Consider the following 17,758-nt stretch of genomic DNA (forward strand, 5'->3'; position numbering starts at 1 on the left):
AATAATACGCGTCGCGCGACGGCTCGCTTATTCATATTCACAATGATGATGCCGGGCAAGTCGTCGTGAATATGTTTATTAGGCGCGCGGGGCGGCGCGAAATGAATAACTTCTCTAACTGATTTCGACAGCAATCACGAGCGCGCAGCATCGATCTCGCGAATCGACACCTCGGGAGAGCCGCTCCGCTATTGCGCGCGCCTGGTCGACGCCCATAAAATAATATTTGCAACGGCGTCATCGATCGTTTTATACATATATATACATATATATATGTATATATACCGCTCTCAAAGACTCGCCATGAAGAGATGAAATATGTATGCGCGCGCGGTAGGACTGTATAATGGAAATAGATTTCTCTTTGGCATCGCCGACGGACGGACGGAGATCCTGGGAGATATAATTGGAGCGCATTCTTTTTACCGTTCCTTTAATAACACCATTACCGTATTACTATAATGACATTTGCGCGCAGGGAGGAGGCGGAGAGCGATACTCTCTCCCCTCGTTAGTTCCACGTTTGTTTCCGGCGCGTTTTATGCGAGAGGGCCGCTTCAATCAGGCTCCTTCTCGGCGGATCTGACCGAAATAAACTTGAGATCCCACATTTCTTTTTTTCCAGAGGAAGGTATGTCGAGAGAGAGAAGATCACGTACACAGAAAAGCCTGAAGACGGTCAGTTTGCATCTGTACATTTATATTATCGCCGTGTAATGCTATAGGCGATCGGATCCTGCGCTCGCGGACACGTGGACGCGGGAATCGAGAGCTCTCGCAGGGCGTTCCTTCATTTCCCACCTATAGAAACGCGCGGGGAGGGAACTTAATTCATAACTCGGCTCACGATCGCGGGTTTCCCCCCGGCTTGATTGTCATGCACGATCTCGCGACCGGAGCGCGTGTGGCGCAAGCGAGCGAGCGAGCAAGCCAGCCCGCAACTCGTAATTAGTACACGCGCGTTTACATGCCCGGATTACGAGGCCCGCGCGCCTTATTGTCGCCGTCGCGATGTTGAAACGTAATTGATCGTCGCGATATACCGCGGTGAGTCATCTCGACTTCGAAAAAAATCCGTGTCTCTCTCTCTCTCTCTCTCTCTCATAGTTTCGGATCCTGTCGCAAAGCGTGCCGTGAAATATGTCGGAAAGATCGCCGATGGTTACGCGACATTTTTACGGGAGACGTTTTCCCGATCGCGCGTCTGCCAGAAAATCCTTGGGAGCTCTCCCCTACCCGAGTGTGTTATAATATCGTGCAAAATTTGGCGAACGCGACAGTCGCGGATATGAACAATTTATATGTATATGCGAAATTGTGCACCGGCGCATTCGCCGGGTAATACATTATTCTTGCGCGATATGCACCTATTCATTATCGTCAGCGGGCAATTCGCACGCGCGGCGGAAGACATTAACGTTTCCACTATGCGAATCTTGCATGAGATGCATTATGCGATGAGATTATTATAGCGGCAGATTTGTAATAAACAGTGACTTTGTAACTTGGAAAATGAGAACTCGTCACACGGGAGAAAGATAATCTGACTATCGTGGGCAAAATCATTGCTGCTACCGTATATTTAATATTTAATGTAAGAGCAAACAGATCTTCCTGTGACAACCAATTATTTGGATGTTAAGTAAGATTTGTTAGATTTGTTTCGCTGAAAGGATAGAAAAGTTTTTGTCGAATAAGTTTATAGAAACAGATCAATTTGTTGTTAGAGCAAACAGTTTATTTGTATCAAATACGTTTTACTATTACGCAATTGTTGCTGATAGAATGTCGTAGAATAAGCAAAATTATGAGAACAGAAAGGAAGAAATTGAGTAAATTTATTGCTGGAGCAAAATAATTTACGGATCTAACAAAACTATTTTGCAAATAAGGTTGGTCTTGACAAATCTTTTTGCTGTTTATATAATAACTAACGAAATTTGCTACAGCTAAATATTCGCCATTTTAGCAAAAGCACGCAACTCACGAAAAATTAATACAAAGTCTTCTATACAATAAATACTAAAATATACAGTCGATAAATATAGGAAAAAGCTTTTGTCATTCTCCGATCGGATCTTCGATCATTTCGCAGAACTTTCAACCGGTCCGGTCGCTAGACCAGCGCAATCTTGTACAACGTGGGCGTTATAATCGCGAAGGATACAAAGGAAATAATATACGAATCGGATAATCGCGAGGGATACGCACTCTACAAACGTACGATCGGGCTTTTTCTGCGCCGGCGAGCGTTTCCGCTTCGAGTTAATCCGGTCCGCGTTTTGCGCGAAAACGCAACTCGCGTTTTTGTCAAACGAAGCGACGGATGGGGAAATCCTCCTTGTCGTGCGTACCGGGGAAATATTCAACCACGTTATGTCACGCTTTTAACACCACGGTATGTCGGGCATTTGGAGCGCGCGATTTTTATTCGACTAGTAAAGCTCAAATTATAGCTGGTGGAAGTAGTCGATGACGGTCAAAATCGCAGCCCGTCACGCGTGGTTTGATTAATTTTATTATTCCCCTTCTCCGTCCAACGATCGTCGGGCACGCGCGAATGCACGGGGATGAATCTACTCTAATCATCCTTGAAGAGAACGAGGTTGAGAGACCGAGTGATCCTTGAGCGGTGTTTCTCTATCTAGATCGTCCGAGTAAACAGCTCGAGGTGGAACGCCTTTCGAATCAATCGCGGGACGGATCTCCCCGCGGTCTTTCCGCAGGGAGCTGCCGCGTGCAGGACCCGTGAACGGCGACGATAAAATAAACACTGTCGATGTATAAATAACATCGAAATACGACCGGCGAGTCTCTATTCCCGATGGCATAATATGATAACATTCATAATCGTAATCGTTACTTTCTTTTATCAGTCGACCGTGCGAGGGACTTTGCATAAAAACTTCATTTGAAGCTTAATTCGAACCATAGAGCCCATAATGACAGCCGTCGTCCTGCCATTAATTTTCCCCATTTCGACTTTCCCCGGGATATCGCGCGGGGAATCCATCGTCGTCGTCGTCGGGGTTTTGTCGTACAAGCGGATCCGCGAAAGCTGCTCGCGAAACTCAGAGGGAGAAAAATTCTTCCTCCGGAATCCGCCTTTGGAGAGGGATGTTTGAGCGGTAATTGAGACGATGTCCGGTGAGGGTTTGTTTTCAGAAAGAACCTACCGTGTTACTTCCATTCTCTCCCGCTCCCGTCGACGTGTTCCGGTCATAGCCTCCGCTCTTCCCTTTTTTTCTTCCTTTTGCCGTCCTTTTGCGTCGGTCGTTCGATCGATGTCGTGCCCAAGGGATGATAAAAATAAAGATGGAGAGAGAAGGAGCGAGGGAAGGAGCGTAAAACCACGCATTGCCTTCGCTAACCAGCCGGATTTTTTTGCGACACCCATGTTCGCGTGCGGTTATTGCTTTTTAGCGCATGAAACGTTTTATTGTCCATTATACTCGGGAGCACGTAGATAAATAAATAGATAGATCGAGGGATGGCAGGAGAGGGAGAAGAAGGGGCCGCGATGCCCACGGACATTTCCGTCTCGAACGAGGGAAATAAAAGCGACGAAGAGATCGTGACCGGCGAGGCTCTCGTATGTGGCTCGAGCTTCTATAGCTCGTCACCGATTGAATCTCCCCTTTATCATCGATTATCACGATATCCTTCGGGTCAACGTCGTCTGCAATTACCGTCTTTCTAACTTATCTCCTCATTGAACTTGATCGTGTTGAAAACGCAGGACGACTTAACACGATTCTCTAAAAATGACAAATCGATGTAACTGAAGAGAATCTTTTTCAATTTTGAGTCTTACACGAGAAAATGATTCAGATATATCGCTATTTGAAATGATATCGATTTAAACTTGGAGAAAGATTTATTTTTGCGCGAAGAGGGAGAGAAAGAAATTTGTGAAGGATTGTAAAAATATTTTTATCGCAAGGCTATAGATTCATTTATTATTAGCATTATACAAGTTATTTTAGGATATACTAAACAGCTGTAAAAAATACATTTTGTAATGGGTAACTGGTTTTATTCACTTCTGAAGTAACGTGGTGAGAAGTTAAATTACTTTTTCACAGTTAACTATAAAAGGAAATAATCATTTATGGGTAAAATCTGCTCCGGAGATAAAAAGCCGTTCCCGGCATCATCGCGATCTGTAACTCGTGCACCGAATTGTTCTCCACAACTCGGCGTGATCTTGTTTAACCTAATCAATCGACCGTTGAGAACTCCCCTTAGCGTCTTCGCGGCGTTAATTATACTCCGCAAATAGTCAAAGGGTGGTCCCGAAGGAAGCGGGTATCAGCGCGGTTTACTCGAACGGTGAGTTGGGAGGGCAAATTAAGTTCATCCGACGAAAACGCATCGTCCGTGAATCGGTCTACGGTTTACGCGCGTTTAATTTAGAGAACGCGGAGAGAGAAAGACCGATGGCCTTCGCGAGCGTCTTCGACGTTCACTCTTAGCATTGTAACAATTCAACGCTCAAGGGGGAGTTACGCACGCGCGGAGGCTGATTCGAACGAGTAAACTCGTAGGGTGAGCCTGAGATGCGCGAATAGTAAGAATTAAAAAAAGAAAAAAAGAAATCAACCTCGCGAAAGAGATAGATAAAGCTTGACGAAGACTAGAAGCGCTCGCGACTTTTATCTCAAAATTTCTCGTTCTTTCCTGTCTTTCACACCGCGAAAATATTAACGACTGCAGGAGCCAACATTTTCGCAGAGCTCTGGGCGCGACCCAAATGTACAAGTTGCGAGAAAGAAAGAGACTCACCTGAGACGATTGTCGAGAGAAACGCTACACTCGCGATGGCAATCGCCACGCAGAGGAGCCTCATATTATATATATATCCCTCTTCTCCTCCGCTCGTCCGCTTCTACCCTCTTCCTCCTCGCGACCTGCGCCTCCGTGCTGGCACCAAGGGGACAGCCTACGATCGCGGACGCATCGTCGGGAGTCGACTCGACCTCGCGGCGAACACCGACCGCGGCACGGAGAAGGCACGGAGGACGCGAGTATACTCGCGCCGGCGAACGGAACCTCGCGACTGTCTTGCGGTTGGGTGTGCGACCAGCCGTTCGGGACGTGAAAGACTGAGGAAAGGCTCGTGGTGGCCAAGTGGTATTAGCCTCGCGCAGCGGCCCACTTGTGTGGTGCACGGGGCCTCTCCCAGCCGTTCCAATCTCTCCGCAAGAGACGAGAGAGGAGCCCGGTCTCTCTTTTCCTCCGCGGTGGAATCCTCCTCGAGGCGAGAGACCGGCGCGAGTCGACCTTCTGCCTTCACGCGAATGTGCAGAGAGCCTGCCAATATTTCAATAAATAAATATCGACCTCCTCCCCCCCCCCCCCAAATTAAGCACAGAATAAATAAATTAAAATCTTTTTGATCGTCGGACAGAGTTTTGTGCTCAATTATAATTTTTGTGAATTTCATACATTTACAAGATTCTGTCGGATGAACGAAAATTAATTAATTCAATATTTACTTATTCTCTGTAATTGATATATTAATAATAGAATCGACATTCGGGAAATCTACAGGGACATTGCGCTGCTCGTAAAAGAAAATCAGTTCCAAATCGGCGAAGAAATAATCATACAAATGCGATAATCATACATCAGGCGTTGTAAAAGTCACTGATTAGCAGCAGCAGCGAATTTTCGCGATGGCGAGAGAAGAATCTCCCGAGGACGAGCCACAAAATGGCACGGTAGTGCATAATGTTGTACACGTTGTTGATCCCGCCGATTTACTCCGCGAGAACGAAGCGACGACCTGAGAGTTTACTGAAGCAACAACACGACGAATTTTTCTCGTGAACTTGGATCGAAACTCGCGACGGAAGCCCGCGAGGGCGCCGGGCTCCTCTTTCGCTCGCGCAATAATAATATTATTCCATATCGAGCCATTTGCGCAAATGGACATGCATACATTTCGCCGACCCCTTCTCACATCACGCGCGCTTGCGAACTCCATTTCTCACTCCCGCATTTCTCAATCGAAGATCTGCCTTGTTACTTTACATATTTGATAACGAAAACCTGTTGCGTTCTTATTTTGTTTAAATTTATTTAGTTTGATTTATTAGTTATTTATTTCGTCGCTTTATCTCGACGTTCATCTCTTTCTTCATTTTCTCTTATAAAATTTCCTGAATGGGATACGTAACGCAATTTTCGTCATTCACACATTTATTTCAGATCACGATATAATGAGGATAAGCATTAACGGTTCGTACATGTGATATTCTTTCAGAAAATAAAATCAGCGATCACGTCCAACACGTACAAGGTGGAAAACAGCGAAATCATCGAGACGTCAGTCGCTCAACATTTCGCGTATCTGCACGGCGTTCTTCAAAACATGGAAGCGAAATTGATGAACCAACTACATGAGCAAAGTGATAGCCTAAAGAATAATTTAGAGGACATCGAAAGGCAGCTTGGAATCCAGGAGGAAAAACTGAAGATGACGCTGCAGGTATGTTTTTCAAAAATAAATTTTTATAGACACCAGAAATATTCGTCTGGCACTGCCTTCAAATCAAACGTCGTTTACTTCAATATTCAATGACGATTCTGTAAGCTTCAGATTATAAAATTTACTTCTTTCGATTATTTGTAACTAATTTTAACTTTCTAGATTTAATTAAGAGTGTAGTAGATAAAAGAATGTAATGAATGCATATAATTATAATCAATGACGTAGTGGATAAAAGAATGTAATGAATTATGAATGAATATAATTAGGAATAATTAGATATAATTAATGGAGTAGAAGAAGATCGGTGATGGAAGTAACATAATATTCAATTAAATTCAAATCGACATCTTTTTTTAACAGCGACTTAAGTTGAGCTTGATAACATTTGTCTGTAGATAGCATCCTATGCGAAACAAACCTTCCACAAGATGGACATACGAAACGCGATAAACATCTTGAAGGAGATGGCAGATCTCCCTTGTCATTTGATGTATAAGGACGCGTGCCAGAACCAAACCGCAACGTAAGTAACAAAACGCGAATTAATTAAAGGAATTGCTTTGATAAGCAAGACAAACAAGACGTGCAAGATTTTTTTGCTGATTCGCGCTTGATCGTTTCTTCGCCGTTAATAATCGGAATGTTACCGAATGTCTCTTTGTCAATATCGAAGTTCATAACCCAAGCAGATTATTTTTGCAAGACACGCTTTTCGTCGCGTACGATCGCACGAAGCGCGAGCGGCTATCCGAATATAATTCTCGCTAGTCCAACACAAGGCATTTCTCTCAACAGGTTTACCGTCGATGACTCGATCGTCGCAGCTATTGAAGATCACTGCGCAATCACAGTGCCGTTAATGTCGTCCTACAGTCTCGTGCGAAAAGACGAGCTACCAAAGAATTACATAATGTCGCCTTTATCGAAGAAACTGCGCGCAAGTGAGAACATTAATCCTATCGCGAGAGCTTTCCAAAAAATGTGGCATCTTCACCTTCGGATGTTCTATAATTTTTTTTTTCTAATAAATCACAAGTCAATGTTTTCGTTAGATTCGACAGATTATATTTCCGCAAAATCTTTTTTTAAATTCATATCATTATGGCTTGTGATTTGTGCGAAATGAAAAAACGCAGTTAAATAATTTATGAAATGGTATCGACAGTGGTCTTTGACGAGCCGCCGTCAATGCTACCGGAAATGCAACCAAGTAAAGCACTACCACCAACGACGATCGACATCGACGACAAGACGGAAGATAACGAGCAAGAAGAAAGTAAGTTATTCTTTCTAATCTTCAATTATTATTTTATAACCGGTTTTTTTTCTCTTTCAAGGCATTTCCGAGTACAAGGTGGAGGTGACGTACGTTGTTAATCCGTCGTTTTTCTTCGTCCGAAAACTGGCCACGAAACCGGAATTCCTGCAGTTGGAGAAAGACATAACGGCATACGGGAACGACAAGCAGAACCTAGTCGAGACACCGATTAATATCAACCAAGGTACGATCGCTCGCGATGAGATTAGCGATCGTATTTTTATCCGTCGCGTTTGTTCTGTTTTACAGACGATATGTGTATCGTCAAACAATGGAAAGAGGTCAACAATGTCGACGATTGGTATCGAGGGCGGGTGAGCGCGGCGAGTACGACTGCCGACGATGAACGGGTGTACAACGTGATTTACATAGACTACGGCTACGAAGAGTGCAACATAGCGGCGTCGAGAGTGCGAGAGATCCCCAAGCATCTGCGAGAACTGCCACCGCAAGCGATTCGATGCAGCTTACATGGCTTGCTGCCCAAAAATCTTCACTGGACAAACGCGAGCACGAACGACTTTCTGAAGCTGACGAACGGAGCGTAAGCCATTTGCCAATCCTACGATTCTTACCCCGCGTGTATGTTCGAGGGAAGTGAGTGTCACCGTTAACCGTTTGGAAAAATGTTCTACGTTCTAGCGATTGCACGATGTCTGTTTTCAACTCCACCCGTGACGTTCTGTACGTCGATCTTCGCTTTATCTCGAAGAATAGTAACATGGGTCCGCAGTCGATGTGTAGCACTATGAAAATTATGGATTACGCGCGTTTGAACACTCGGCTAAGCCCGGTAAGTTCGAAACAGTTTTCGAAAATATACATATGTCACATCGTTATAATACTACAATGTTAGAGCTAATACTCCTCTGCACATACACGCACATATAAGTTGTCAATACCCAGATTTTTGGTCGATCTTTCTTTTAAAACTTTCTTAGAAGAAAAAAATAATTCAACCGTGATTATTTTTTTTTTTTATTTTGTCGCACGCAATGTTTGCATTCTTTTGCAGCAGCACGGGTTGAAACCTACCACGTACGTTTATACTAAAGAAGACCTTCCGTTAAGTAAGATGACAACGGTTAACATTGGCTGGATTGAGTCACCAGAAAAAATTTACGTCTTGAAGGTAAAACAATTACTATCATATCATTACAATATTTATTTTACCATGATCTCGTTAGAGATAGAAAAGAAGTTTTGTGTTACTTTTTATTTTTGTGAATCTTTGCAGGCTCTGCGTCAAAATAAGTTCTTGAAAATAAGGAATGAAATGAATGAGTATTTCGAAAAAGAGACTTCACCGAACATAATTGAAACACCACAAGAAGGTTGGTTTTTACTTACAGATATTTTTGGATTGCCGAGATAATTATTTTGTAGCTGATCGACAATACTAATTACACAGCTGTGAATTTTATTAATATTATTGTTATTATGTTATTATATGTTATAATAATTAAAAAGATTAATTTAAATAAGATGTTCCACTAATTATTTTTAGTTATTCTGAAATTAAAAAAGGTTACAAAAATTTGTCAAAAATTTAGAGTACTGGAAAGAAAATTTCATATTATTCTCTATAACTGTTATAATTGCAATATCTAATAGTCTTCAGATGCTTCTCTTAAAAAAGTTTTTACTTGAGAATGTAAATTCGATATCAGGTTTACCGTGCGCTGTACAATTGGAAGACAATACCTGGCAACGCGGCGAGATCACTGAAATAATTAATGAAAATCAAGTCAGAGTGTTTTGCGTGGACTGGGGTTATACCTTGATTCAAAATCGCGACACGTTGCGAGCGATTCCGCATGAATACACCATATTTAAGGCACAAGTAAGTCAATCCCTTTTCTATGCACAGAATCACACAGACTTATCGTTTTCTCTCGTTCAGGCCATAAAGGTAGCGTTAATGTATATAATGCCTGAATCTGATGGAAGCTGGAAACCGGAAGCTCTCTCAAGTTTGCTGCATATTTTCAATAATGCAAACTGTATCACGATAATTCCTCGAAGAAAAGTAGACGACCGGTACATCGGATGTATGCACGCTGATAACATCGACATCAGCCGTCAGTTAAAACTCGAAGGCGTTGTTAACGAATTTTTTGTGAGGTGAGCGCTGGCGTCACATAAAATTTTTTACATAAAAAGATAAAAAGACTTTACTTGAGATGCGATGTTCAATTTTTTATGATTATTGTTCTCTCTTTTCCCTAATGTAGCAAATTTAAGAACAAGCCTAGGAAATTACGATTGGCTTTTAAACCTTTTATTCCACTGGAGTCCGATAATAATTCGAAATCCGATAATACTATCAAAGACCTCTGCGTTTCGTGGAACGATACGCAGGTGGAGGATGATAAATCAGTAAAAGACGAGACGCCTAAAGATCCGTTCAAGGTGGAAGTGCGTGTTGAAAGGGTGACCACACCGGACTGCATCTACGTTGCCCAGACCGAATATGAAAAATCGAACGCCAAACTAATGGCGTCCATGCAGAACTTCTACAATACCTATTTCTCCGAACCGCGCGATAATTGGAGTGAAGGCGCATTGTGCGCGGTGTATTCCGCAAAGGACAAGTCCTACTTCCGCGCGAAAATATTGAAGATAAAATCTTCGACAAAAGTGCTAGTTTATTTCTACGACATGGGTATCGAGGAGACGGTGACGATGAAGGACATACAAGTTCTCCATTCGGATTTCACCAAGGAAATGACGTACTGCTTTAAGGTGAAGCTGGCCGGTATTTTGCCGTGCGGCGGATCATCCACGTGGCCGAAGTTATCCTGCGCAACGCTGTCCGAGATTATACGAGACAATTCGAATTGCAAATTTTACATCACTAAGCCGGTAAAAAACTTCTTGCCTTTTTTTTCTTTTAATCCATGAAGTTCGGGGATTTATAAAAGCCCACTTTAGACAATAATTCCATTTGTAATCTTATATGCCGTACTTTGACATATATATGCATTTTAATAGATATATATTTTTTATATAATATGTATATTCTCCGATTCTCTCTTCAAATGTTCTTTATTTTACATATAAGATTATAAATAAAATTCTGTCCTAAATTCTAACACAAGTTATAGATTTTCTAAAGTCTTTAAAAATTACTTGATGAAAGTTGTGTGAAAAAAATAACATTAATTGCAATTGCCGAATGCAATAAATTTGATTGCGAATATAAAAATGTAACTTGCTCCTGTCACGTATGTTAAGGTTCAGGAAGAAATTTGCGACGACGTGGTCTCTGTCGAGCTTTGGGTAAGACAGTTGAAAATACCAGGACCTTTTGCGAAAGCTAAAGTAGAAATAAATTCTATCAACCGAATATTGGTGGAGAAGGGTGTCGCCTTACCCATTAAAAAGTAAGAAGTTAAATCAATTTTATATTTAATTAACTAAACTAAACTAAAAGGAACTTAATTTGTATGCGATATTTGAATCATGATTTTTAATCTAATTCAACAGCTACTTTGCGACAGCAGACTCGACTCTCGCAGCAGAATTTAGGCAGCAGTTGGAGAGCAGTTGTTGGTTTGTGCAATCCGAAGAAGAGGTGAAGTGGCATAACAAAGGGCTAAACGAGACCGAAATGGATGAAACGTTGACATCACCTAAGGATGAACTGTCGTTTTGCAATTCTAGCATTGACGTTTTAACTACTTTAGCTTTGAATGCCAAATACCAGGCTTACGAATCGATAGATCGTGAATGTGCAGTGAAATTCTCGGACTGGTTACCGCCGAATGAGATAACGGAGGAAGTATTTCACGCTATGCCGACATATGTGGACAACAAATGCGTTGTGTACTTGCATCCTAAGAAATATAGTACGTTGCCTTGGTTATATAGTAATCTACATAGAGTTCCTTTCTAATGTAATCTTGCATAGAATTTTGCTTTGATTTATACCTATATACCTACACACACACACACACACACACACACACACACACACACACACACACACACACACATATGTATATATATATATATATATATATATATATATGTATATGTATATACTTATATATAATTAATTGCAATACAACGGTTTTTTATTCGAAAATTGTGCTTACGCTCTGTCGTTTTACTTTCGTTAGATGCCGATATACTGCACTACATAGAGACTGAATTACAAACTCATTATAAGAATATTAAAATAAACAAACTTAAGCAATGGAAGGAAGGAGAATTATGTATCGCTCAATATCATGGTAACCAAAAGTGGTACAGAGGTAAAGTTATCAAAACTTCAGGAAATATAATACAGGTAAGGAATAATAATCTATTATTATTACTTTCGCAAACTATTATTTTCGCATTATCGTTTTCTTGATCGTGTGCTCTGTATCTAGGTGGAATTTGTCGATTACGGCAATGTGGAAGACTGTGAGATAGAGCACGTAACGGATCACGTTAGACTGGGACATATTCCTATCCAGTGCACAAAATGCGTCATCAGCGGGCTAAAACCGGTAACAGGATATTTTTTGGCAATACCAATTTATTGTGTAATTCCGTGTTTATTTGCAATTATTTTTCAAAATCTTTCCTCGTGTTTGTATAACAGGACTCCTTGACCGGTAAATGGATGTTGCACGATTTAGACCGCATACACAAGCTTCTCGTTGAAAAAGAATGCAAAGTGTCCATTTTACAGCGTCAACCCACGTATTTAATTGTAAGTTGCGTCCATGTCAGTAGTAATTTAAGAGTATAAACGAGCTCTTAATTTAAAGTCTCTAATTAACTTTTATATTTCGACAACGATTATTTTATCATAACCTATTAGTAATAATGTTATGCATGCATTAACGTCATACTTGTTACCCCGCAGATATCGATACAATTATTGCAGCCATTTAAGTGCGACTTTCTCATGTACCTTGCAAATCACATGGAGAACATGAATGTTAAGATCGAACGTAAGGAGTGGAATGATTCAGACAATTCCGAGGATGAAGAGGATGATTTAAAATCCTTGGACACCACCAGAGATGTCGTCATTGAAGAGACAGTAAGCGAGTGCGAAAAGCCGTCCGTAGCTGATACTTTTAACGGATCTTCGGGAACATACACGCAGGATGTTACATTGATCGAAGATATGATCAGCGGTAATTTAGCGGAGTCTCTAAAGACAGAATTGCTTGATAAATTGAAGGATAAGATATCCGATACCGAAAGTATATCTTCAATAGACACGAATACTTTGAACAATTATCTGATCTCTTCAACGCCGCAACCACAATCGGAGGAAGAAGACGGTGTTTTTCTCTCGTACAAACGGTTGACAATTCCGCAGGAGACGAAGTATATCGAAATAAAATTATGTTGCAACAAAGATCCCATCACCTCATTCGCGCAATTGGCAGAAAATAACGACCATATGTTCTCTAAAGTGGGCATACGCGAATTTATTATTAAATATATCTGACACAAAGAGCATCAGTCTAATTTATATTCACCTTTTTAGGAGCTTCACAAGTATTATTTGCAGTACGAAATTATAATGTCAGAGTTACAAATCGATGCTCGTCATCAACCGTTACTCGAATCTTTTGCGAAGAGTGAGTAATGAAAGTATTTTTAATAAGAATAGCATGATTTAATTGATACGCAACACAATGTTTAATGAAATTATTAATAATATTCATTTTATAATTTTTCTTAGATACTCCTTGCATTACGAAGTTTATTGATGACATGTGGTACAGATGCGTAATTACAAATAGTGAGAAAATTCCAAACAGTCGATACATGAAGATTTCACTATATTATGTCGACTATGGTAATCATGAATACAGAATATTGGACCTACTCTCCGAGTAAGATATATAATACTATCGATAATACTATCAATTTTTTCATTATTTGAATTGTGTTATGTATTTGTATAATGATACACAAAAATAAAATGTTCTAGAGACCACAATTTGTATGTACTAAAGCAAAAATGGCTGGAAGTGCCCGCCATGGCTATCAAATGCACATTTTGGGGTCTAAACTTTGTCTCTGACGACATTGATTTGTTAGCGTCAAAATTAGATGAAATCTATAATCAAGCAGTTGTGGCTCAAATCAAGGTAAGCTTGTTTAAAATTCATTTACTTAGTCAGATAAAAACACATTAATTATCCAATCAAATTAGAATCAAAAGCCATACGATCCAACCTTAGATCTTTGACAGCCTTATATTAGTTTCTGTGTATATATATATATATTTCCAACTTATTTAATTATTATTAACATTAATTATCATTGTAGGAGATCAACGATGGAAATAATCTCGTGGTCCAAATATACAAGGATAAAACGTGCAGAGAGCTTTTTTATGCTCACTTAATAGAAGAAGGTTTATACCAGTTTAAGAAACCCAAGGAAGATTGAGGAGTTTCACTTAATAGAAGGTTTATACCAGTTTAAGAAACACAAAGAAGATTCAGGAGTTTTACCTAATAGAAGAAAGTTTATACTAGTTTAAGGAATTCAAGAGGTAGCTTTAATGACTTCAAGCTTTACTTAAATCATATTTGTCTCATATGATTTATATCCATGGTTTAAGTAAATCCGAGAAGGAATATCTGTGAATATTTTATTTTTTCTATGTATAAATAAGGATTATGATTATAATACATTAGAAAATAAGAGAAGTTCTTATAAAATCTTATTTTTTTTTTAATGTGATCGTACATTATATTTTGATATTGCATTAGATTTAGTGACGTTTAGAGATTTTATATTAGTGTCTCTTATAACTAACGTTGTGTACTCTTCGCAATCTGTTCCTTCAGCACCAAGATACTTTGCCTTTGCTCAGGTGGAAGCATTGCAATTTGTTCATCTGATAACTGCAATACTTGCATTATCAAGGCCGCCTGTGAAAAAAAAAATCTGTTTAGAACATAGCTGAGATACATTTTTTTACTGACTAAGCTGTTGTTCGCGACTGCATTTTGGTTCATCGTGCTGATATATCCAATAAAATTAATTAGTCTTTATACGCGTATAACTAATAAGTTTTTGTTCTTATATTTTATTTGATAAGAAGAACATGAGACACAACCATGATATTATTTTGTTTCAAAATAACTTGATTTTTGCGAACCAAATTTGAAATTTCAAATAATGATGTATAAGCAATGAGAGCAAGATAAACGATCTTTGTCAATGGAGTTATTTTACTGTAACATGCCTTTTCCTGATCGGACGCGCCGCTGGGAATACTTCCCGCTGGAGACATTCCGGCCACTAGCCTTGAAGTTGCGGAACTTGTGGATTGTGAAAGTGCAGCGACAGAGGAGCCGGTTGTGTTGCTAATTACAACGCTTGATGGAACTGGCACAGTTGGTGCAGCGACCGGTCTTGGAACAATCGGCGGCGCAACAGGAGTCGCTGGAAGTTTTGAATAACTAAAGTCTATTAAGGTTCGGTCCATCGAGAAGTAATTCTTGCTACTTGGACATATACCGAAGCCAATGGGCTCACCATAAAATGCATAAGTAATCACACGTGTAAAAAGTAAAAGAAACATACGATTAGATTTGGTAATCCTAGGATCGATCGGCATTCTGGAATCCCTAAGATCTCTCGAATCTCTGGCGAATCTGTCGGATCTTGGATCGCGGTAGAAGCTGAAAGTAACGTCAATTTAGTATAAGAAAAAAACAGCGATTAAATCTATATTTAAGGAGTATATATGTATATGAGACCTCTCAATTCCTTCCACAGGAAGAATGCTGTAAAAAAGAGCTCTTTCAATTACGCAGTTTACAATTGGAGTCTATCGAACAAATGTGAGGTGCACTTACTTATCCGCGATATTAAACGCATTTGCCGCCCTCGGGTCGGCGGTGACCGGTAACACTGATGATGGCGCGCTGACTGGCACAGGCTGTGTTTGGGGCGATCCTCTTAAATCCTGATCCAATCTAGCTACACGCGGGTCCAACTGCCTGTCTAGTCGAAGATCTACATCCTGACCTGTGTTTTTACGAATTAAATTTTAAATTTAAATTCCCTGTCCAGTGCTGGCAAATGGTTGTACAATTTATACGACGCATGCAATGTGGCAAATTTATTGCGTTAATTTCCGCATCCGGGTCAATTACATAGAAAATCAATTAACACATCTGAATATATTAACACAATATTCTCCTAATAATTACTGGCGTGATTCTTAAATCAATGACAAGGCAAAGTTTTGTCGTACCCGCAAAAATGGGCGCTGGAACGGTGACGGGTGGCGGAGGTCGCGGCGCCCACGGTTCCTCGATTCGCGGCTGTATCTGCGGGATTGGTTTCTCCGACGGCGTCAGTACACCCGGGATAGGATTAGCCTTGTGCAACATACTGACAGCTGTATGCGGGTCGACTATCCTCATGACTACCTGCGCTTGGAGCAGAGCGTAGGCCAACTGGGGATTCTGTAGAAGCATCTGACGCGCCTCGTTCGGATTATTTTGCACGCAGAGCTTCATCTGCTTCATCAGCTCGAACATCTGTTCCGGCGGCAGGGACGCCACGGCTTTGCTGATCGCTTCTGGCGCCTTGTCCGATTGGACAGCCTCTCCATACGGATTCTCTGTGTTCTGGCCTTGTAGGAGACTCTGCATCTCCATACGACTCTTTTCCGTGCAAGCATTGTCCACGCGTAACGTTCGTCCGCCGATCTCGTATCCATTTAGATTTCTCATAGCGCTCAAAGCTGTTTCCTGATCTTTATATTCGCAGAAGCCATATCCCTTGGGCTTGCCCGTCTCACGATCAAATACCAATCTGATTGCAATAATTGAGTATGTTAATAAATACTAGTGTCGTTTCTCTACGATAGAAAAGCTGGAGCAATTATAGGAAAAGAAAGAGATGAACTTAGAAGATAGAGGTAGAAGTCTAATGTCCTTTTAACATGGGCTTTTAACAGAGAAAATAAATGCATATAAGACAAGACATGAATGAACAATTATATTAGAGAACTTGTCATACAACAAGTTTACTTTCTGTAAACATTCTAGACGCTAAAATCAAGTTATTTTCTTAGAAAATTATGTTATTCTAAAACAGGCTGCTAAAATTTACAGGACTTGTGTTAAATATTAAAGGCACATCAGCAGATTCGAAGGGAATGATCTTAATCAATTCGATGCAATCAAATGAGGCGAGCAACGAAAAGTATGATAGGCTTACTTGAAGGAAAGCACCGGTCCAACCTCGCTGAAGATATCCTTCAGATTCTCCTCCGTTGCCTCATATGGGATATTCCCGACTGTAAAACAATTACATTAACACAGAGATGCGATAAGCGGCATTGCACACTCGTACGTTTTACTAATTACTCACCGAAGACACTCCGCATGGACTTGTCCATCAGCGATTGATCCGAAATAGTTGAATTGCTCATTTTCGCGCTTTTGTTTCCGCAAGAAACACTCGACACAATTTTAATAACGATGCACGAAGTACTCCGTTAAACACCCTCGATTAACAGACTCAACGCACTCACGCACGTACTGCCGACTAACCTAACCGTCGAAGGCGCTAACGCTCCTAACCTAAAAGGAGCAAAACAAAAAAAATTTGAGAAAGAGAGAATGTATTTTCCGTTTTAGATAGAATAAGAAGGAAGCTTCAAACAACCTCAAAAACGGACCTGCTCAACAGTGCTCAATCAGCTCAATTGCTCACGTTTTATTTTAAATAGAATCATAGAATCCTCGAACCTAACCTCTGTACCCAGCTGTCGATTGTGGAATCCGTTTTATCCGTCCATTGACGCCTCCGTCTCCGTGAGCACGTTGAACTACGTAGTCAAACAGATATTTTCCGGCAGGTAACAGGTAACACGTTTCTGTCTCATGTTACAGAAGATCCCGCCTTTAACAGCATCCTGCCGATAAAGCAGCGTTCCACACTTCTCCCATATC

The 17,758-nt window shown here is 40.7% G+C and overlaps 3 protein-coding genes across 11 annotated transcripts in view; 1 reads left to right on the forward strand and 2 right to left on the reverse strand.

Annotated features, from left to right (window-relative positions):
• The window catches only part of LOC139820783 (uncharacterized), a 55,446-nt gene extending 50,268 nt beyond the window's left edge, over positions 1–5,178 (reverse strand). The window contains exon 1 of the mRNA XM_071791310.1: positions 4,786–5,178. Coding sequence (XP_071647411.1) covers positions 4,786–4,849 — 64 coding nt within the window. The 5' untranslated portion in view covers positions 4,850–5,178. The remainder of the gene's footprint in view (positions 1–4,785) is intronic.
• Positions 1–15,010, forward strand: part of Qin (tudor domain-containing protein qin) — a 143,000-nt gene extending 127,990 nt beyond the window's left edge. For 5 of the 6 annotated variants that reach the window (XM_071791290.1, XM_071791288.1, XM_071791293.1 and 2 more), the window contains 22 exons: positions 6,269–6,493; positions 6,892–7,019; positions 7,292–7,437; positions 7,662–7,772; positions 7,834–7,998; positions 8,064–8,358; positions 8,457–8,607; positions 8,830–8,946; positions 9,052–9,148; positions 9,485–9,657; positions 9,718–9,938; positions 10,049–10,679; positions 11,052–11,200; positions 11,304–11,665; positions 11,939–12,108; positions 12,194–12,313; positions 12,409–12,519; positions 12,676–13,236; positions 13,312–13,405; positions 13,510–13,663; positions 13,762–13,921; positions 14,103–15,010. In XM_071791290.1, coding sequence (XP_071647391.1) covers positions 6,269–6,493; positions 6,892–7,019; positions 7,292–7,437; positions 7,662–7,772; positions 7,834–7,998; positions 8,064–8,358; positions 8,457–8,607; positions 8,830–8,946; positions 9,052–9,148; positions 9,485–9,657; positions 9,718–9,938; positions 10,049–10,679; positions 11,052–11,200; positions 11,304–11,665; positions 11,939–12,108; positions 12,194–12,313; positions 12,409–12,519; positions 12,676–13,236; positions 13,312–13,405; positions 13,510–13,663; positions 13,762–13,921; positions 14,103–14,225 — 4,464 coding nt within the window. In that variant the 3' untranslated portion in view covers positions 14,226–15,010. The remainder of the gene's footprint in view (positions 1–6,268; positions 6,494–6,891; positions 7,020–7,291; positions 7,438–7,661; positions 7,773–7,833; positions 7,999–8,063; positions 8,359–8,456; positions 8,608–8,829; positions 8,947–9,051; positions 9,149–9,484; positions 9,658–9,717; positions 9,939–10,048; positions 10,680–11,051; positions 11,201–11,303; positions 11,666–11,938; positions 12,109–12,193; positions 12,314–12,408; positions 12,520–12,675; positions 13,237–13,311; positions 13,406–13,509; positions 13,664–13,761; positions 13,922–14,102) is intronic. The other variant, XM_071791289.1, reaches the window with a different exon arrangement.
• On the reverse strand, positions 14,417–17,638 carry Cstf64 (cleavage stimulation factor subunit 2 CstF64). Of its 4 annotated transcripts, none has more exons than XM_071791300.1 (9): positions 17,485–17,638; positions 17,175–17,386; positions 17,022–17,100; positions 16,048–16,613; positions 15,647–15,818; positions 15,548–15,589; positions 15,372–15,469; positions 15,031–15,230; positions 14,417–14,713 (listed from the first exon to the last, which is right to left on the reverse strand). In XM_071791300.1, exons 2-9 carry the CDS (start codon positions 17,233–17,235, stop codon positions 14,594–14,596), a joined length of 1,338 nt encoding a protein of 445 aa, XP_071647401.1. In that variant the 5' UTR covers positions 17,236–17,386; positions 17,485–17,638; the 3' UTR covers positions 14,417–14,593. The 4 variants fall into 4 exon arrangements, with proteins under 4 accessions (XP_071647401.1, XP_071647402.1, XP_071647400.1 ...); XM_071791301.1 differs by having other exon boundaries at positions 15,548–15,574; positions 17,472–17,619; XM_071791299.1 differs by having other exon boundaries at positions 17,472–17,619.
• Between the last annotated feature and the right edge of the window lie 120 nt (positions 17,639–17,758).

This window comes from Temnothorax longispinosus, chromosome 10 (genome assembly GCF_030848805.1).
Source record: "Temnothorax longispinosus isolate EJ_2023e chromosome 10, Tlon_JGU_v1, whole genome shotgun sequence".
Classification (NCBI taxonomy): Eukaryota; Metazoa; Arthropoda; class Insecta; order Hymenoptera; family Formicidae; genus Temnothorax; species Temnothorax longispinosus.

Bases quoted from the DNA above. Each gene is read 5' to 3' on its own strand.
- Cstf64 (XM_071791300.1), bottom strand. From the start codon at position 17,235: ATGAGCAATTCAACTATTTCGGATCAATCGCTGATGGACAAGTCCATG. The intron at 15,819-16,047 runs GTACGACAAAAC...GTAAAAACACAG, and splicing joins TCCAGCGCCCATTTTTGCGG to GTCAGGATGTAGATCTTCGA. The intron at 15,470-15,547 runs GTCTCATATACA...CGTTACTTTCAG, and splicing joins CCTGTGGAAGGAATTGAGAG to CTTCTACCGCGATCCAAGAT.